Below are 13,113 nucleotides of genomic sequence, written 5' to 3' on the forward strand. Positions count from 1 at the left end.
GCAAAGCAATTTAAACACAAAATTTGCACTGTGCTGGGTGGTGGTGGCACGCCTTTAATCCCAGCACCTGGGAAGCAGAGGCAAGTGGATTTCTGTGAGTTTGAGGCCAGCCTGGTCAACAGAGCAAGTTCCAGGACAGCCAGAGCCACACAAAGAAACCCTGTCTTGGGGGCAGGGGATGCACCATAGTTCGGGGTGACTTGCTTTCATCCATGGACACAATCTCATGGGAACAGGAGAATATCACCATCCATCTCACTTGGCTTCCTTCAGAGGAAACCTCAAACCTGCCAAACCTCATGGAAGCATTGATGGCATGGCAGGTCCAATGGCTGATGCCAGTCAGAGCCCAGGTAGCCACAGGGTGTGGGACACCACCACCACCCCATTCTATCCCCACCCACAGGAAGGGGGTTTTCCCCAAGACACAGCCAATCCTCACTTGTAAATCTCCTCAGCTTTCTCCTTGACCTTGGACTGATCTCCGTACTTCAAGTCCTCACAGGCTTCCCAGAATCCCAGGTTCTCCCCTGCACAGGGAAGACAGGTCCATGCAGACAACACCAGGTGGGAAATGAGTGGAGAGAGGAGAAAATAAAGGTCAGGTAGGCTTAACTCACTTGGTGAGCATCTTCCTGTAAGATGAGTCACTGAGCACTGGACATCAAATGAGTACATGTCACTTAAGAGAAGGAACTGCTTCTGGGGTGTGGGAATAGTGGGGACGCAGCGATGGTTCACCTTATGAGTGTCCTCTGTCCAAAACTGGATTGTCATGCCCATGCTTGAAACAATTATCCACCCACAGTGAGGATGCTATCCTGCCCTTCAACAATGCACGGGGCAGAGCTCCTAATAACCCACTCTGCCATGTTCTTTTTCTTTTTTTCTTTCTTTTTTTTTATTTATTTATCATGTATACAACATTCTGCTTCCATGTATATCTGCACACCAGAAGAGGGCACCAGATCTCATAAGGGATGGTTGTGAGCCACCATGTGGTTGCTGGGAATTGAACTCAGGACCTCTTGAAGAGCAGTCAGTGCTCTTAACCTCTGAGCTATCTCTCCAGCCCGCCATGTTCTTTTTCTAAATGGATATTTATGTCGGGCGTTGGTGGCGCACACCTTTAATCCCAGTAGTCGGGAGGCAGAGGCAGGTGGATCTCTGTGAGTTCGAGGCCAGCGTGGTCTCCAGAGCGAGTGCCAAGATAGTCTCCAAAGCTACACAGAGAAACCCTATATCGGAAAAAAAAAAAAAAAAGGATATCTATTTGTTTATTGGGGGCACAGGTGAGGAGGTTAAGGACAAAACTGCAATCAGTTATGTCCATCGTGTGGGTCCTGGGGCTGAAGTCACCAAGCTTAGCTACAAGAGCTGTTACCCACTGAGCCATCTTACCAGCTCCCATATTCTTTCTGGCTGAGAATTTATCTTTTGCAAACACTTCCTGAACAGTTCACGAGGCCTCATCATTATCTATGACTCCACACTAGAGCTTCCTACACTCTGCTGTGTCTCACGGCGGTGTGACTTCTTCCTGCTTTGATTGACTGTGCATAGGGACCCCTGCCTTCTGTATCTACCCCCCAGGCAGTCAAAAAGTCCTTGGAATCTTTGCCAGCTGATGACAGATGCTTACAGGACACATGGGTACAAGGGGCACCTAGTGTCACAAGAACTAAAGGAATTTTGTTCCTCTAGACTGGGAGAACGGGGGGGGGGGAACAGACCCTTAAAATCCTTAATCTCTTCCCAATCTCACAGTCATGTCCCAGTAATTCAAATATGTTGGTACAGTGATTCCAAGTATCAGTTTTACCTGAGAAAATCAAGATGGTGTCATCAATAAGCAAGTAAGTGTGTCCGAGAGAGAGAGAGAGAGAGAGAGAGAGAGAGAGAGAGAGAGAGAGAGCACACACACACACCATGTGCACGAACATACACACTCTAACTTGTGTAATGGGCAAGAGAACCCTCCCCTCTGCTTCCAGTATTTCCTGAGAGCTCCCAGTTTTGTAGGACTGGCAGAGGCTGCACAGCTCTGCACTAGCTAGAATTTGTCCCATAACTGTGGAGGTGGATATTCTTCAGACAGAAGTCATAGGCCAAAGATTTTCTTCAAGAGCCAATTGGCCTACATCAATACCTCTTGTTTATAAGGGAAAAAACAAAACAAAACAAAACAAAAACAGTTCATTGCTTAGGACTAAAATGACCAGTTGTTCACAAAAGCCAAAAAGCGGAAACAACTCAAAATGCCCATGGAAGAAGAATGGATAAACAAAATATGGTATACATTTGCCATGGAATACATTCAGCTGTAAAAAAATAGGACAGAGAATCTCTTGTCAGTTCCAGCTACCAACTGCACACAGCTCAGAGTTATCTGAGGCAATCTCAACTAGGGAGTTGCCTCAATCAGATTGGCCTGTGGCATGTCTTTGGGACATTTTCTTGATTGATTATTGATAGAGGATAGTCCAGTTCACTGTGGCTGGCATCATCTCGGGTCGGATGGCCCTGACTATATAAGAAATGCAACTGAAAATCAGCCTAGAAGCAAGTCAGTAATAGGTATTACTCCTCCGTGGTTTCTGCTTCACTTCCAGATTCAGTTGGTGCCCCTGCTTTCCTCAGTGACAGACTGTGACCTGGAAAAGTGAGCTAAATAAACCCTTTCCTCCCCAAGTTGCTTTTGGCGGTAGTTTTTATCACAGCAACAGAAAGCAAACTAGAATACAATGTTACATGAATGAACCTTAAAGACACTGTGTTGGTTTGAGTGAAAATGGCCCCCAGGGAGTGGCACTATTTGAAAGGATTAGGAGGTGTGGCCTTGTTAGAGCTAGTACATCACTAGGTGTGAGCTCTTAGGTTTCAAAAGCCCATTCCATCTCTCTCTCTCTCTCTCTCTCTCTCTCTCTCTCTCTCTCTCTCTCTCTCCTGCGGATCCAGACATCAAAGTCTCAGCTACTTCTCCAGTACCATGTCTGCCTGTATGCCACCATGCTTCGGGCCATGATGACAATGGACTAAACCTCTGAAACTGCAAACCAGCCCCAACACCCACATGGCAGCTCACAATCATTTGTATCTCCAGTTCTAGAGGATCTGATGCCCCCTTTTGGCCTCTGTGAGTACCAGGCATACACACCAAGTACATATATACTTGCAGGCAAAGCCCCCATATTCATAAAAGTTTTTTAAATGAATAAACCTTTTTAAAAACTCAAATCCCCATGAACTGATGGACAGATGAACAAAAGTGGCATGTTCACACAGTGGAATCTGTCGAAGCCATACACAAGTGTGTAGCGTGCTAAGTAAGAAAGGGTCACATACTGTATGATCCCCATCATAAAAAGCACACAAAATACCCAATTCAGTGTGGACTGAAGGAGGGCAGGGAGTGGTGAGCCAGGGAGAGGGAAGAACAGGAAATTACCTACAGAGGGAAGTTGTCGCTCTCTGAACTGTTCTAGAGTGAGCTAGTGTTGGCAGTCTTACAAAAGCTCGTTGAACATATAAAGCAAAACAAAATAACAACACAACCACTGGGTTGAGTTCAGGGTGGCGGGGAACATAATTCTAGCACTTCAGAGACCAAGTCAGGAGGGTGGTGAATTTGAGGCCAGCCTGGCTACACAGAGACCTGCTGTCTCAAAACAAAACAAAAAGGTTAAGAACCCCTGGGAGACAGAGGCAGGAAGATTTGGACATCAGGGCTATCCTCAGCCACACAGTGAATTTGAAGTCAGCCCGAGTTACTTGAAGTGACATTTAAAAATGGGAGGGGATAAGCTTCACACTAAATTTTAAGTTTTTAACTAAAATAGAAAACTATGGTTTCTACTCCACGTTCACACATAAATCCTTATGAATCTCCTGAGGAGACTGTCGATGATATGGTTTCAAAGATGCAAGGATTTTTTTTTTTTTTTTTTTTTTTAATCCTTGCTATTTTGAAAAGAATGGAGCAGCTCAGCATGCAGTTTATCTATTGGCCACTAGATGGCAGAATTTCCACTTAACACCCGTTGCTAGGCTCACACTCCTTCCCACTCTCTTCTGAGTGTTATTACATTATGCAATTAGGACTGATTAGAGAGAATGATTTACAGCAACCCATATTCTAATGCAATGCTCTGTGTGGGGTCGTCATCCAGACTAAAGGCATGTCCAGTACAATTTGCTTCAGGAGCAGGTCCACAGACCTGGAGTTGCAAACCCAATCAAGAAGTTCCCCGGGGTTGGGACTCCATAAACAGACAAATGAATCCAATAAAAGCCAATATCTCAGCAAAGGTGGCAAAGGAATTGAATGTGTAATTGGTTCTAATCTGGCCTCATCGCGTTCCCAGATGTTTCTCAGTGGATGAGACACTCAGAAACAGACCTTTGCTAAAGTCCACACCCTCTGAAGGCCAGGAAGAAACCAGGGCAAGAGCTTATACTGTGACTCAAATCACTTGTGGAACTCCAGACCATAGGGATTGCAACTCAGTCCAATTTAAAAAGGCATCCCTGGGCCGGGTCCAGGTAAACATGAGTTTAGAGACATCCCTGAAAATAATAATAATAATAATAATAATAATAATAATAATAATAATAATATAATAATAATCTGAAGAGCTGGGAGATGGCTTGGTGGTTAAGAGCACTTATTGCTCTCTGTCCCTGAGAACCAGGTTTCAACTTCCAGCAACCATATGGCAGCTTACAACTCTCTGTAACTCCAGTTCCGGAGAAATATGATGCCCCCTTCTGGCCTCTTGGGGAACTGCATGCACATGGTATACAAATATACATGTTGGCAAAATACTGATACATATAAAATAAAAACAAAATAAATCTTTGTTTTTTAAATCCATGGTATGGTTGAATCTTCAGAACTTCTAAGATGAGGGCAATATGGCTGGCAGAGAAGCTGGGGAAGCTAGCTTGTTCAGCTCCCTGACCTCTGAAGCTCTACTTACCCAGAGGGTAGAGGGTCAGAGGTCAGGCAAGTGGGTTAGAGCAACGAAGTGGGAGAAGCCAAGAAGAGACGGAGCCCTGGGAATTGTGAATGAAACTAATGCAGATTTTAGAGATGTGACTTTTCCCCCAGACTTCAATGTCCTTCTGAGCCTATGGAAGATCCTGAACCCAGGTAGGACTTTTACACGTGGAAAAGCAAGAAGCCCTGTTTAAAAGCCTTAACAAGATGTGGAGGCACCCACTGGGAAACTCCTGAAGTCCTAGGCTGGACATTAAAGGGACAGCTGCTAAAATAAATAAATAAAAATAAAAAATAAAGGCTGGGCGGTGGTGGTGCACACTTTTAGTCCCAGCACTCGGGAGGCAGAGGCGAGCAAATCTCTGTGAGTTTGAGACCAGCCTGTTCTACAAGACCTAGTGCCAGGACAGGCTTCAAAGCCACAGAGAAACCCTGCCTCGAAAAACCAAAAATAGAAAACAAGAAAGAAAAGAAAAGAAAAACCCTTAGGCTGGAGAGGCAGCTTAGTTGAGTGTTGAGCTAGCTATGCACCGAGCCCTGAGTACCTTCATGACTCAGGACCCTATTAAACCAGGTAGTGTGGCCCAAGCCTGTAATCCCAGCACTTGGGAGGTAGTCCAGAGAACTGTTAAAAGCCAGCATCAGCTATAGAGAATCCGAGGCTAGCCTGGGCTGCATGAAATCCTGTGAGGGGAGGGGTGAGGAGAGAAGGAAAGAAAACAGAACTCACCACTGAATTCCTTCTTGAGAAAGTACTGGAAGCTCTGTCGACCCTTGGGGTCCCGGATCAGCTCACTAAAGTTGAAGGCCCATCGCTCTACCCGCATCTTAGTTGGGACTTCCACCCTGCAAAGATGACAACTGATAAGTGCAACATTCCTTGGGAGACAGGGGCTGTGCTCATCGCTGGCCTGGGCGGGGGTGACAGACACCAGCCTCCACAACAGTCACAAGGTCCTTAGCCAAAGTCCCCATGTGCTCTAAATTTCACTCTACCCTTCAACTCTGCATAGACACACAACCCAAGTAGCCACTTGCCAGGAAGATGCAGCCTCCAACAAATCCCCTGGAAGTCACACCCGAGATGTGGCCTGCCAGAGCTGAGGGAGGGCCACCCTATGGAGCCCTGTGCCAAAAATCTTCAGGGGCAAAGAACTCAGGCTGCCATCTTCATGCCAGGATAGAGTTCCAGTGACATACTGGTGAGAGATGCTGTGGCACCCGTCACTCACCAAGACTTCCCTCTCACCCTGAACGCATATGAATGTCTATGACAGTGGTGTTCATGATAGTTAAAAGCTAGAAAAGCCAAATGTCTTTCAGACAAGTGCATGTGTGTAACATCTTCACACAAGGAACATCGCTTACCCATAACTGGGACAAAACACTGATTCAAGTCACAACATGGACAATCTTTGGAAGTCTATCATGGAGTGAAAAGTACGTAATGAAAGACCCTATGTCCCATGAGTTCGTCTACAGGAAATCTATAGAGTAGGAGAATACAGATAGTCAGAAAATAGATTGACTGGCGATCATCCAGGACAGCGCTTGAGGGTTGGAGATTTGGGGGTCAGGGTGGGGGTGGCAGCTAAAGGGCACAGATTTCTTTTAAAAACAACTGTGGTAGTGATTACATTATTCTGTCAATATAACAAAAATTTAATTGTATGCTCTAAATGGATAAATTGTATAACATATGGATTACAACTCAAAAAGGAAAGAAAATTGACAGGGCCTCATGTATACCAGGTTGGCTTTGAACTTGCTATGTAGTTTAGGGACCTTGAATGTCAGATCCTCCTGCCTCCCAGGTGCTGGGATTACAGGCATGCACCATCATGCCTGGTTTATAGTGTGTAGGGTTTGAACCCAGGGCTTTGTGAATTCCAGGCACTCTACTTCCTAAGAAGAAAGTACGTTTTGGGCTGGGGATGGCTCACCATGTAAATTTGAAGACCAGGGTTTGGATCTCGAGATCCCATGTAAAAGTCAGGTGGGTATAGTGGCCACCTGCCATGGCATCTCTTTGGAGGCAGAGACGGGGTCCCTAGGGAAAGCTAGTGAACTAGACTACCCCAAGTTGAAGAGACTGTGCCTCAATTATTAAAGTATAGATGGGTCAAGGAAAACACCTGATATCAACTTAAGGCCTCCATACACATGAATATATGTACCCACACACATAGAAACACTCATTCACACATGCAAGCACACACACACACACACACACACACACACACACACACACACACTGAACAGACTAGTTAAAACCCCAACATTTGAAATACATACAGTTTGGCATTTAAGTCCCAGAACTGGGTATCATCTGTTATCCAAGGATTGCTTGGGAGGCAGCCTGACATGATGGCATCATTGGACGAGAACTGCTCACTGTACTTGACAATTCTGAAAAGTAGACAGAAAAGAATTCCTAGAAATGCAACCCATAGAGACCAGATAAGCACACGGCTGGTTGCCCAGCTTGTCCTTTCTTCTGGTCTAGGCTCATTATTGCCTTCTCAGAAAAAGCCCAGCAGCTCCTGGGACAGGCAGCTATTTGGAAAGATCTGTTCTATTATACTGAGGAAGTATTGTTTCTTTTTTCTTCCCAGTCCAATCCCTTTGTCAATTTTCTGTCCCCAGTTCAAACATGGCTTCTTCACATGTCATCAGAAGATTTTACATTCCAACGCTGACTCAGTTTGTGGGTGTCTTGGTGGCCATCTTGGAAACTGCAATTGTCACAGATGAACCAAGACCACTGACCCTTTGGATTCCACCTCTGGCAGGTTAACGCCTGTGCTTGGGAACTTAATTCACTTCCCATACCCTTCGGGACCTCAGTGGGTCCTGAGTGGGACCTTCTGAGTTCATGCATTTCCTGATGTCTTATCTGTGTGTGAGGAAGGACCATGGGTTCCTGCCATGACTCTGCCCACAGCCACAGACACGCTTTAAGGAGGATGCCACATTTTTTAAAACTAAGGATTTGGTAAGGTGTGAAAGCTATTCAAAGATTTTTACAGTAACCCAACCCCTAGCCTAATATTGGAAGCAAGCACTCACAAAACAGTTCATTGGAACCTAAAGTCATTCTACCCATGGCTTGTCACATTTGACGTAAGCAGACATTCTCTTGCACACCTGTTGCTCATCTTTTAGCAAGACCAACAATTCAGGGACATACCCTCCAAGGGACACTGAAGACTTCACTGTGGACCTCATTAAGGCCTGTTGGTAATACATGATCTGGAAGAGAGATAGTTGTCAGAAGATGTCTGTGGCTATTAATCATGACTGATTTCAGTCATGACAGTTTCCAGGATCAGGGAACACCTGGGAGACACACTGGGCATGTCTGTGAGGGGATTTCTAGATTTGACTGAGACAGGAGGATCTCTACAAGTGAATGGCACTTTGCCATGCGCTGGGGTCCAGGACTTAAGAGACAGAAAACATCAAGCTGGGCAGCCACACTAAACTCTCTGTTTCTTAACTGGGGATGCCATGTGACCAGCTACCTCATGCGCTTGCTACTTGTGGCTCTCCCACCCATGGTGGGCTATATCCCCTAAAACTGTGAACCCAAATAAACCCTTCCCTCCCTAAGTTGCTTTGTGCCATAGCAATGAGGAAAGTGACTTAAATAATCTCCAACTCCCCACCCTTGAGTGCCATTAACCATGACATCACACATGGAGCCAAGAACATGGTCATTTATCCATATCAATAGTGTGCTCTACCCCTCCAAGTCAGCCGCCTGGGCGACAACAGGACTCAGACTCCTAGTTAACATCCTCTTTAACCATCATGTATCAGTTTGAGAAAAGTTAACAGCTGGAGAAACTGTCCCAAGGAGCATGGCAGTGAGACAGGGAACTATGTTCTTCAGCCCTCCTTGCAGAGACCGGCCAGAGTGAGTAGCCCTGTCCAAATTCTACTTGAATAGGAATTTGTGAGAGCAGGGTCCAGCTTAGGGATGCAGATACCGCAGCCTTCACCCCTGCAGTCCTCCCTGCCCACTCCTCAGATGTGTGGCTTCAAGGGACACCTCACATTCTGTGACATGGCATTTGCCCCATTCCCACCTTACCATGAGTGCTGCCCACTATTTTGGAAACAATTGTCTGAACATTGCGCATGGATTTCATGTCACTACCGAGTGCAGAGCACAAAGCCACGGCACACACCAAGCGTCACTAGAACTGGGAGACTAATTACCTCTTTTCTGACAGCAGTGATGGTTTGTTTCTGTAAAACAATGAAGAAAACCCATTAAATTGGTGCCATTAAATCCATACAGTTCAAATGTCCATTTGAAAAATAGAAAACACTCTTCATGAGAAAACTGCCCATCTTCTCATGCTTAAAAAGGGGAATCTCCTCATCTACATCTCAGTCCTCCTACATAAAACCACCAGAAATGAGTGGCCAAGGGAAGGACTGTAATTTGCCCCTATATCTTCATTCCTAAAAACCAGTATGAGTTAAGGACCACGTTTGGGGCTGGCCTTGCTCTCCCAGTGTGTCTATAGAAACAGCTGAAAAGCAAAACTCGTGCTAAGATGGCTCAGTAGGCACAGTATTTACCACCCTAAGACTGACCACCTGAGTTTGATCCCTAGAGCCTATGAAAAGACAGAAGGAGAGAACCAACTCCAAGAAGTTGTCCTCTGTCCTCCACAGATATGCCATGTGGCCTGCTTGGTTGGTTTATTTGTCAACTTGACACAAGCTGGAGTTATCTGAATGGAGGGAACCATGATTGAGAAAAATGTGTCTATCAGACTGGCAAGCCTTGTAGACAAGCCTGTGGGGCATTTCCTTGATTAATGATTGATGTGGGCGGGCCAGCCCATTGTGGGCAGTGCCACCCCTAGGGTGGTGGTCTTTCGGTATAAAAGAAAGCAGGCTAAGCAAGTCATAGAAGTAAGCACTCCTCTTTGGCTTCTACTGCAGTTCTTGCCACCACATTCCCGCCTTGAGTTCCTTGCTTGACTTCCCTCATTGACGGACTGTGATCCGAGAGTCATAATCTAAATTAAACCCTTTCCTCCCAACATCGTGTTTTATTACAGAAATAGAAACTCTCAGCATGTATCTATATATGCACAATAGATAGACAGATGATAGATAGACAGATAGATGGATAGACAGATGATAGACAGACAGATAGACAGACAGACAGACAGACAGACAGACAGACAGATAGATAGATAGATAGATATTGTTAACAAAGGGAAGCCACCTCTCACTAAGACATAGAAGGAGAGACAAAGATGGAGAAACTCGCAAAGATGGAGGACCTTGAATATCTGTTTTTCTCATTAGGAAGCATTTTGAATGAATTGTGAGATTCACTCTCAGGCATTCATAACAATTTGACTGGCTGAAAGGATAATATAGCCATGCATCTAAAACACAAAGCACACAATTCAAGAAACATAATGAAACACCCAGCTGAGTCTCAGAGCTGGGCTGTGACGTGGGGAGACCACGCTGGGCCCTGGGCCCTTGTGGAAGCTATCAAAGCAATTCAAGATCATGCTGGGGATCAGGCACAGGGCGTCCTCTGAACTTTCTGAGTAAGCACAGAGAAGGATGGGTCCATGGCAGGCTTCTCATTTAGGCTCTCAGAAGCTCCTGAGACATTCAGATCAGTCCCCAGCTGAATTCCCCCAGGAACAGGCTACCTTGGCTCCACCTTTCTGCCCCGTACAATCCTTTGTGGTTGGGCAATGTGGGAATCCCAGTCTTGGCTTTCCTACATATGGTTGTGTCCAAGGGCTGACTCTAACCCTACAGGCTGAGCCTCATAATTCCTGATGTTGACGCTGCTAAATGAAATCAAACCTTCATCAGGAAGAGGGTCACACATGCGAGAAGGACCCTGCCTCTCCTTAGCCATTGCAAAATGAGCCACTGGTCCATTGGCTCCAAGGTACAGGAGCCCCCAGAGCTCAATAAGAAATGGCAAGAACACAGCTCTCCTCTCTCATTCACTCAGGGTATCGATTTGCCTCGTTGGATTGCTTTTAGATCATTGTTTTTCACAGGAAACCTATGAATCGTTCCTAGAGCAGTGCAAGAGGGAGGTGGGGGATCTCAAATAAAGGTTAGATAGAGCTCTCAGTTTTACCTCCCTCATCTGACCTCTCTCACAGATCATCACAAGTTTTCTTTACGCCACCGTCAGAGCACAGCTGCCTCATTTAGAATCTCTGCCTAACACAGGATAGATCCTTGACAAACACCAAATCAAGGATGACTCTGGCATGCTTCGGGGCTTAGAAAGATAAAGGCTTTTTGTAAACTTCCTCTTAAAAAAATTGAAAAACACTCAGCAAACAACCTAGAGCATCGGTTCTCAACCTTCCTAATGCTGTGACCCTTTACTACAGTTCCTCATGTTGTGGTGACCCCAGCCATACACTGTAATATTGCTCCTGTTATGAATTGTAATGTAAATAGCTGATATACAGGCTATCTGATATGCCTCCCCTGTGAAAGGGTTGTGCGACCCACGGTTGAGAAGCTCTGGTCTAGAGTCCTGGCAATTACATCGAGCACACTTCTCCACACTCCCATTCTCTCCACACAGGGCTTCGTCTTAGAAGTCATGGCGTTTTGGGGGGGATAGAGGGGGGCCCTGGGACCAGAGTAGACTTGCATTCAAATTAGTATAATCCAACGTGCCTGTTAGAGTTTTGTTGAGGTGGGTTACTAATAATCTAGGACCTCGGCTAGCCGAGGAGCTGGACTCTCGCCTGGTGGTTACCCCTCTGCAAACGCAAAACGACCTATACTTCTTTGAACCATTGAAAAGCTTAAAGGAGAAGAATTTTTTTGTCTGATTTTGTGAGACCAAGACTCCAAACAGTTGTTGGTGTTAATATCTGCCACAGTAGCTTCTAGCCAATCATTGGCCAAACAAAATTCAAAGCCACCTCTGCAATATGCAAGGCTCAGGCGTGAGCGATGAGAAACATGGACCTATATAGCCTCTCTCCACCTCGCCTGCTCTCTTCATCACAGCCTTCCTTTGCCTTGAGCTAGGAATGCTACAGAATGGAATGGAATGTCAGTCTTTTCATTTACAATTGAAACAAAGAGAACAAAAGCTCCAACTGTCAGGTGAGATGTAAGGACAGGAAACATTGCACTAAAGAGGGAAAGACCAACCCACAGCCCGTCCTATGCTCGGCAGCCACTGTCTTAGACAACCTCTTGAAGAGAACCTAGGACTTCCCATCATCTATTGCTCCACAGCCACCCCTGGGTTCAGAGATGCTCGGTGCACAGGCAGAAGAAAGGAGCAGGACTCTGGCTGTCCTGTCACTCTCTAGGTCCCACAGGGAGTGTTGTTGGAAGTGACAGCCACACTTCATTGCTACCTCTGCTGACCTCCCTTGGCTTCAGGCATCTGACCGTGGGGCTACTGTCTCCATATTCAGAATTTTAATTCTTTTTACATTTCATTCACTTTCTTTGTTTTTACTGCCTTTTCAGAAAGCTGCCTCTGGTGTGGTTTCTCATTTTTTTCCTTTTGATTCCTAAAATCACCAATAATTTTCTGGGGTCTCGCCTTCACTGTGCCCTCTAATCTGGGGTAGGGACTGTGTGCTCCAAATAATGTGAACTGTAAGCACTTCTGATTTTTTTTTCAGATTTTTGGAAATTGATCTGTACCTAATGAGGAATCTTGGGAATGAGACCCAAGACTAAGCAGAAAATCGATTTATACTTCATCTATACCTTCTATCCATAAGCTAAGTATAATTTTATAAGATATTGTCAATAATTTTATATATAAAATAAACTTTGTGTTTTGAGACAGGGTCTCACGATATATTCCCCAGTTGGCCTGGAACTTGCTATACAAACCAGGATGGCTTCAAACTCGAAGGGTACTGGGATTAAAGCCATGCACTAGCATGTCCAGGCCAAAGTTTCACAAGGTAAGCTTTTCCATGTGTGACATCATGTCAGTGCTCTTAAGTTTCAGACTTGGGAAAATTTTGAGTTGGGGTGCTCAGCCTAGGACAGGATCCAGTTGAATCCCAGACATCCTTACTTCTATCTTGTCTGGTCCATGCAAATCTCAGTTTTTA

At 45.4% G+C, this 13,113-nt stretch overlaps 1 protein-coding gene across 1 annotated transcript in view; it reads right to left on the reverse strand.

The window, feature by feature from the left end:
• Positions 1 to 13,113, reverse strand: part of Rgs9 (regulator of G protein signaling 9) — a 70,902-nt gene that overhangs the window by 17,759 nt on the left and 40,030 nt on the right. Inside the window, exons 10-14 of the mRNA XM_027425830.2 lie at positions 9,224 to 9,253; positions 8,190 to 8,251; positions 7,295 to 7,408; positions 5,730 to 5,845; positions 443 to 530 (exon numbers count right to left, since the gene is read on the reverse strand). Of these exons, the coding sequence (XP_027281631.1) occupies positions 443 to 530; positions 5,730 to 5,845; positions 7,295 to 7,408; positions 8,190 to 8,251; positions 9,224 to 9,253 (410 nt within the window). The remainder of the gene's footprint in view (positions 1 to 442; positions 531 to 5,729; positions 5,846 to 7,294; positions 7,409 to 8,189; positions 8,252 to 9,223; positions 9,254 to 13,113) is intronic.

The sequence above is a fragment of the Cricetulus griseus genome, chromosome 7, assembly GCF_003668045.3.
Source record: "Cricetulus griseus strain 17A/GY chromosome 7, alternate assembly CriGri-PICRH-1.0, whole genome shotgun sequence".
Classification (NCBI taxonomy): Eukaryota; Metazoa; Chordata; class Mammalia; order Rodentia; family Cricetidae; genus Cricetulus; species Cricetulus griseus.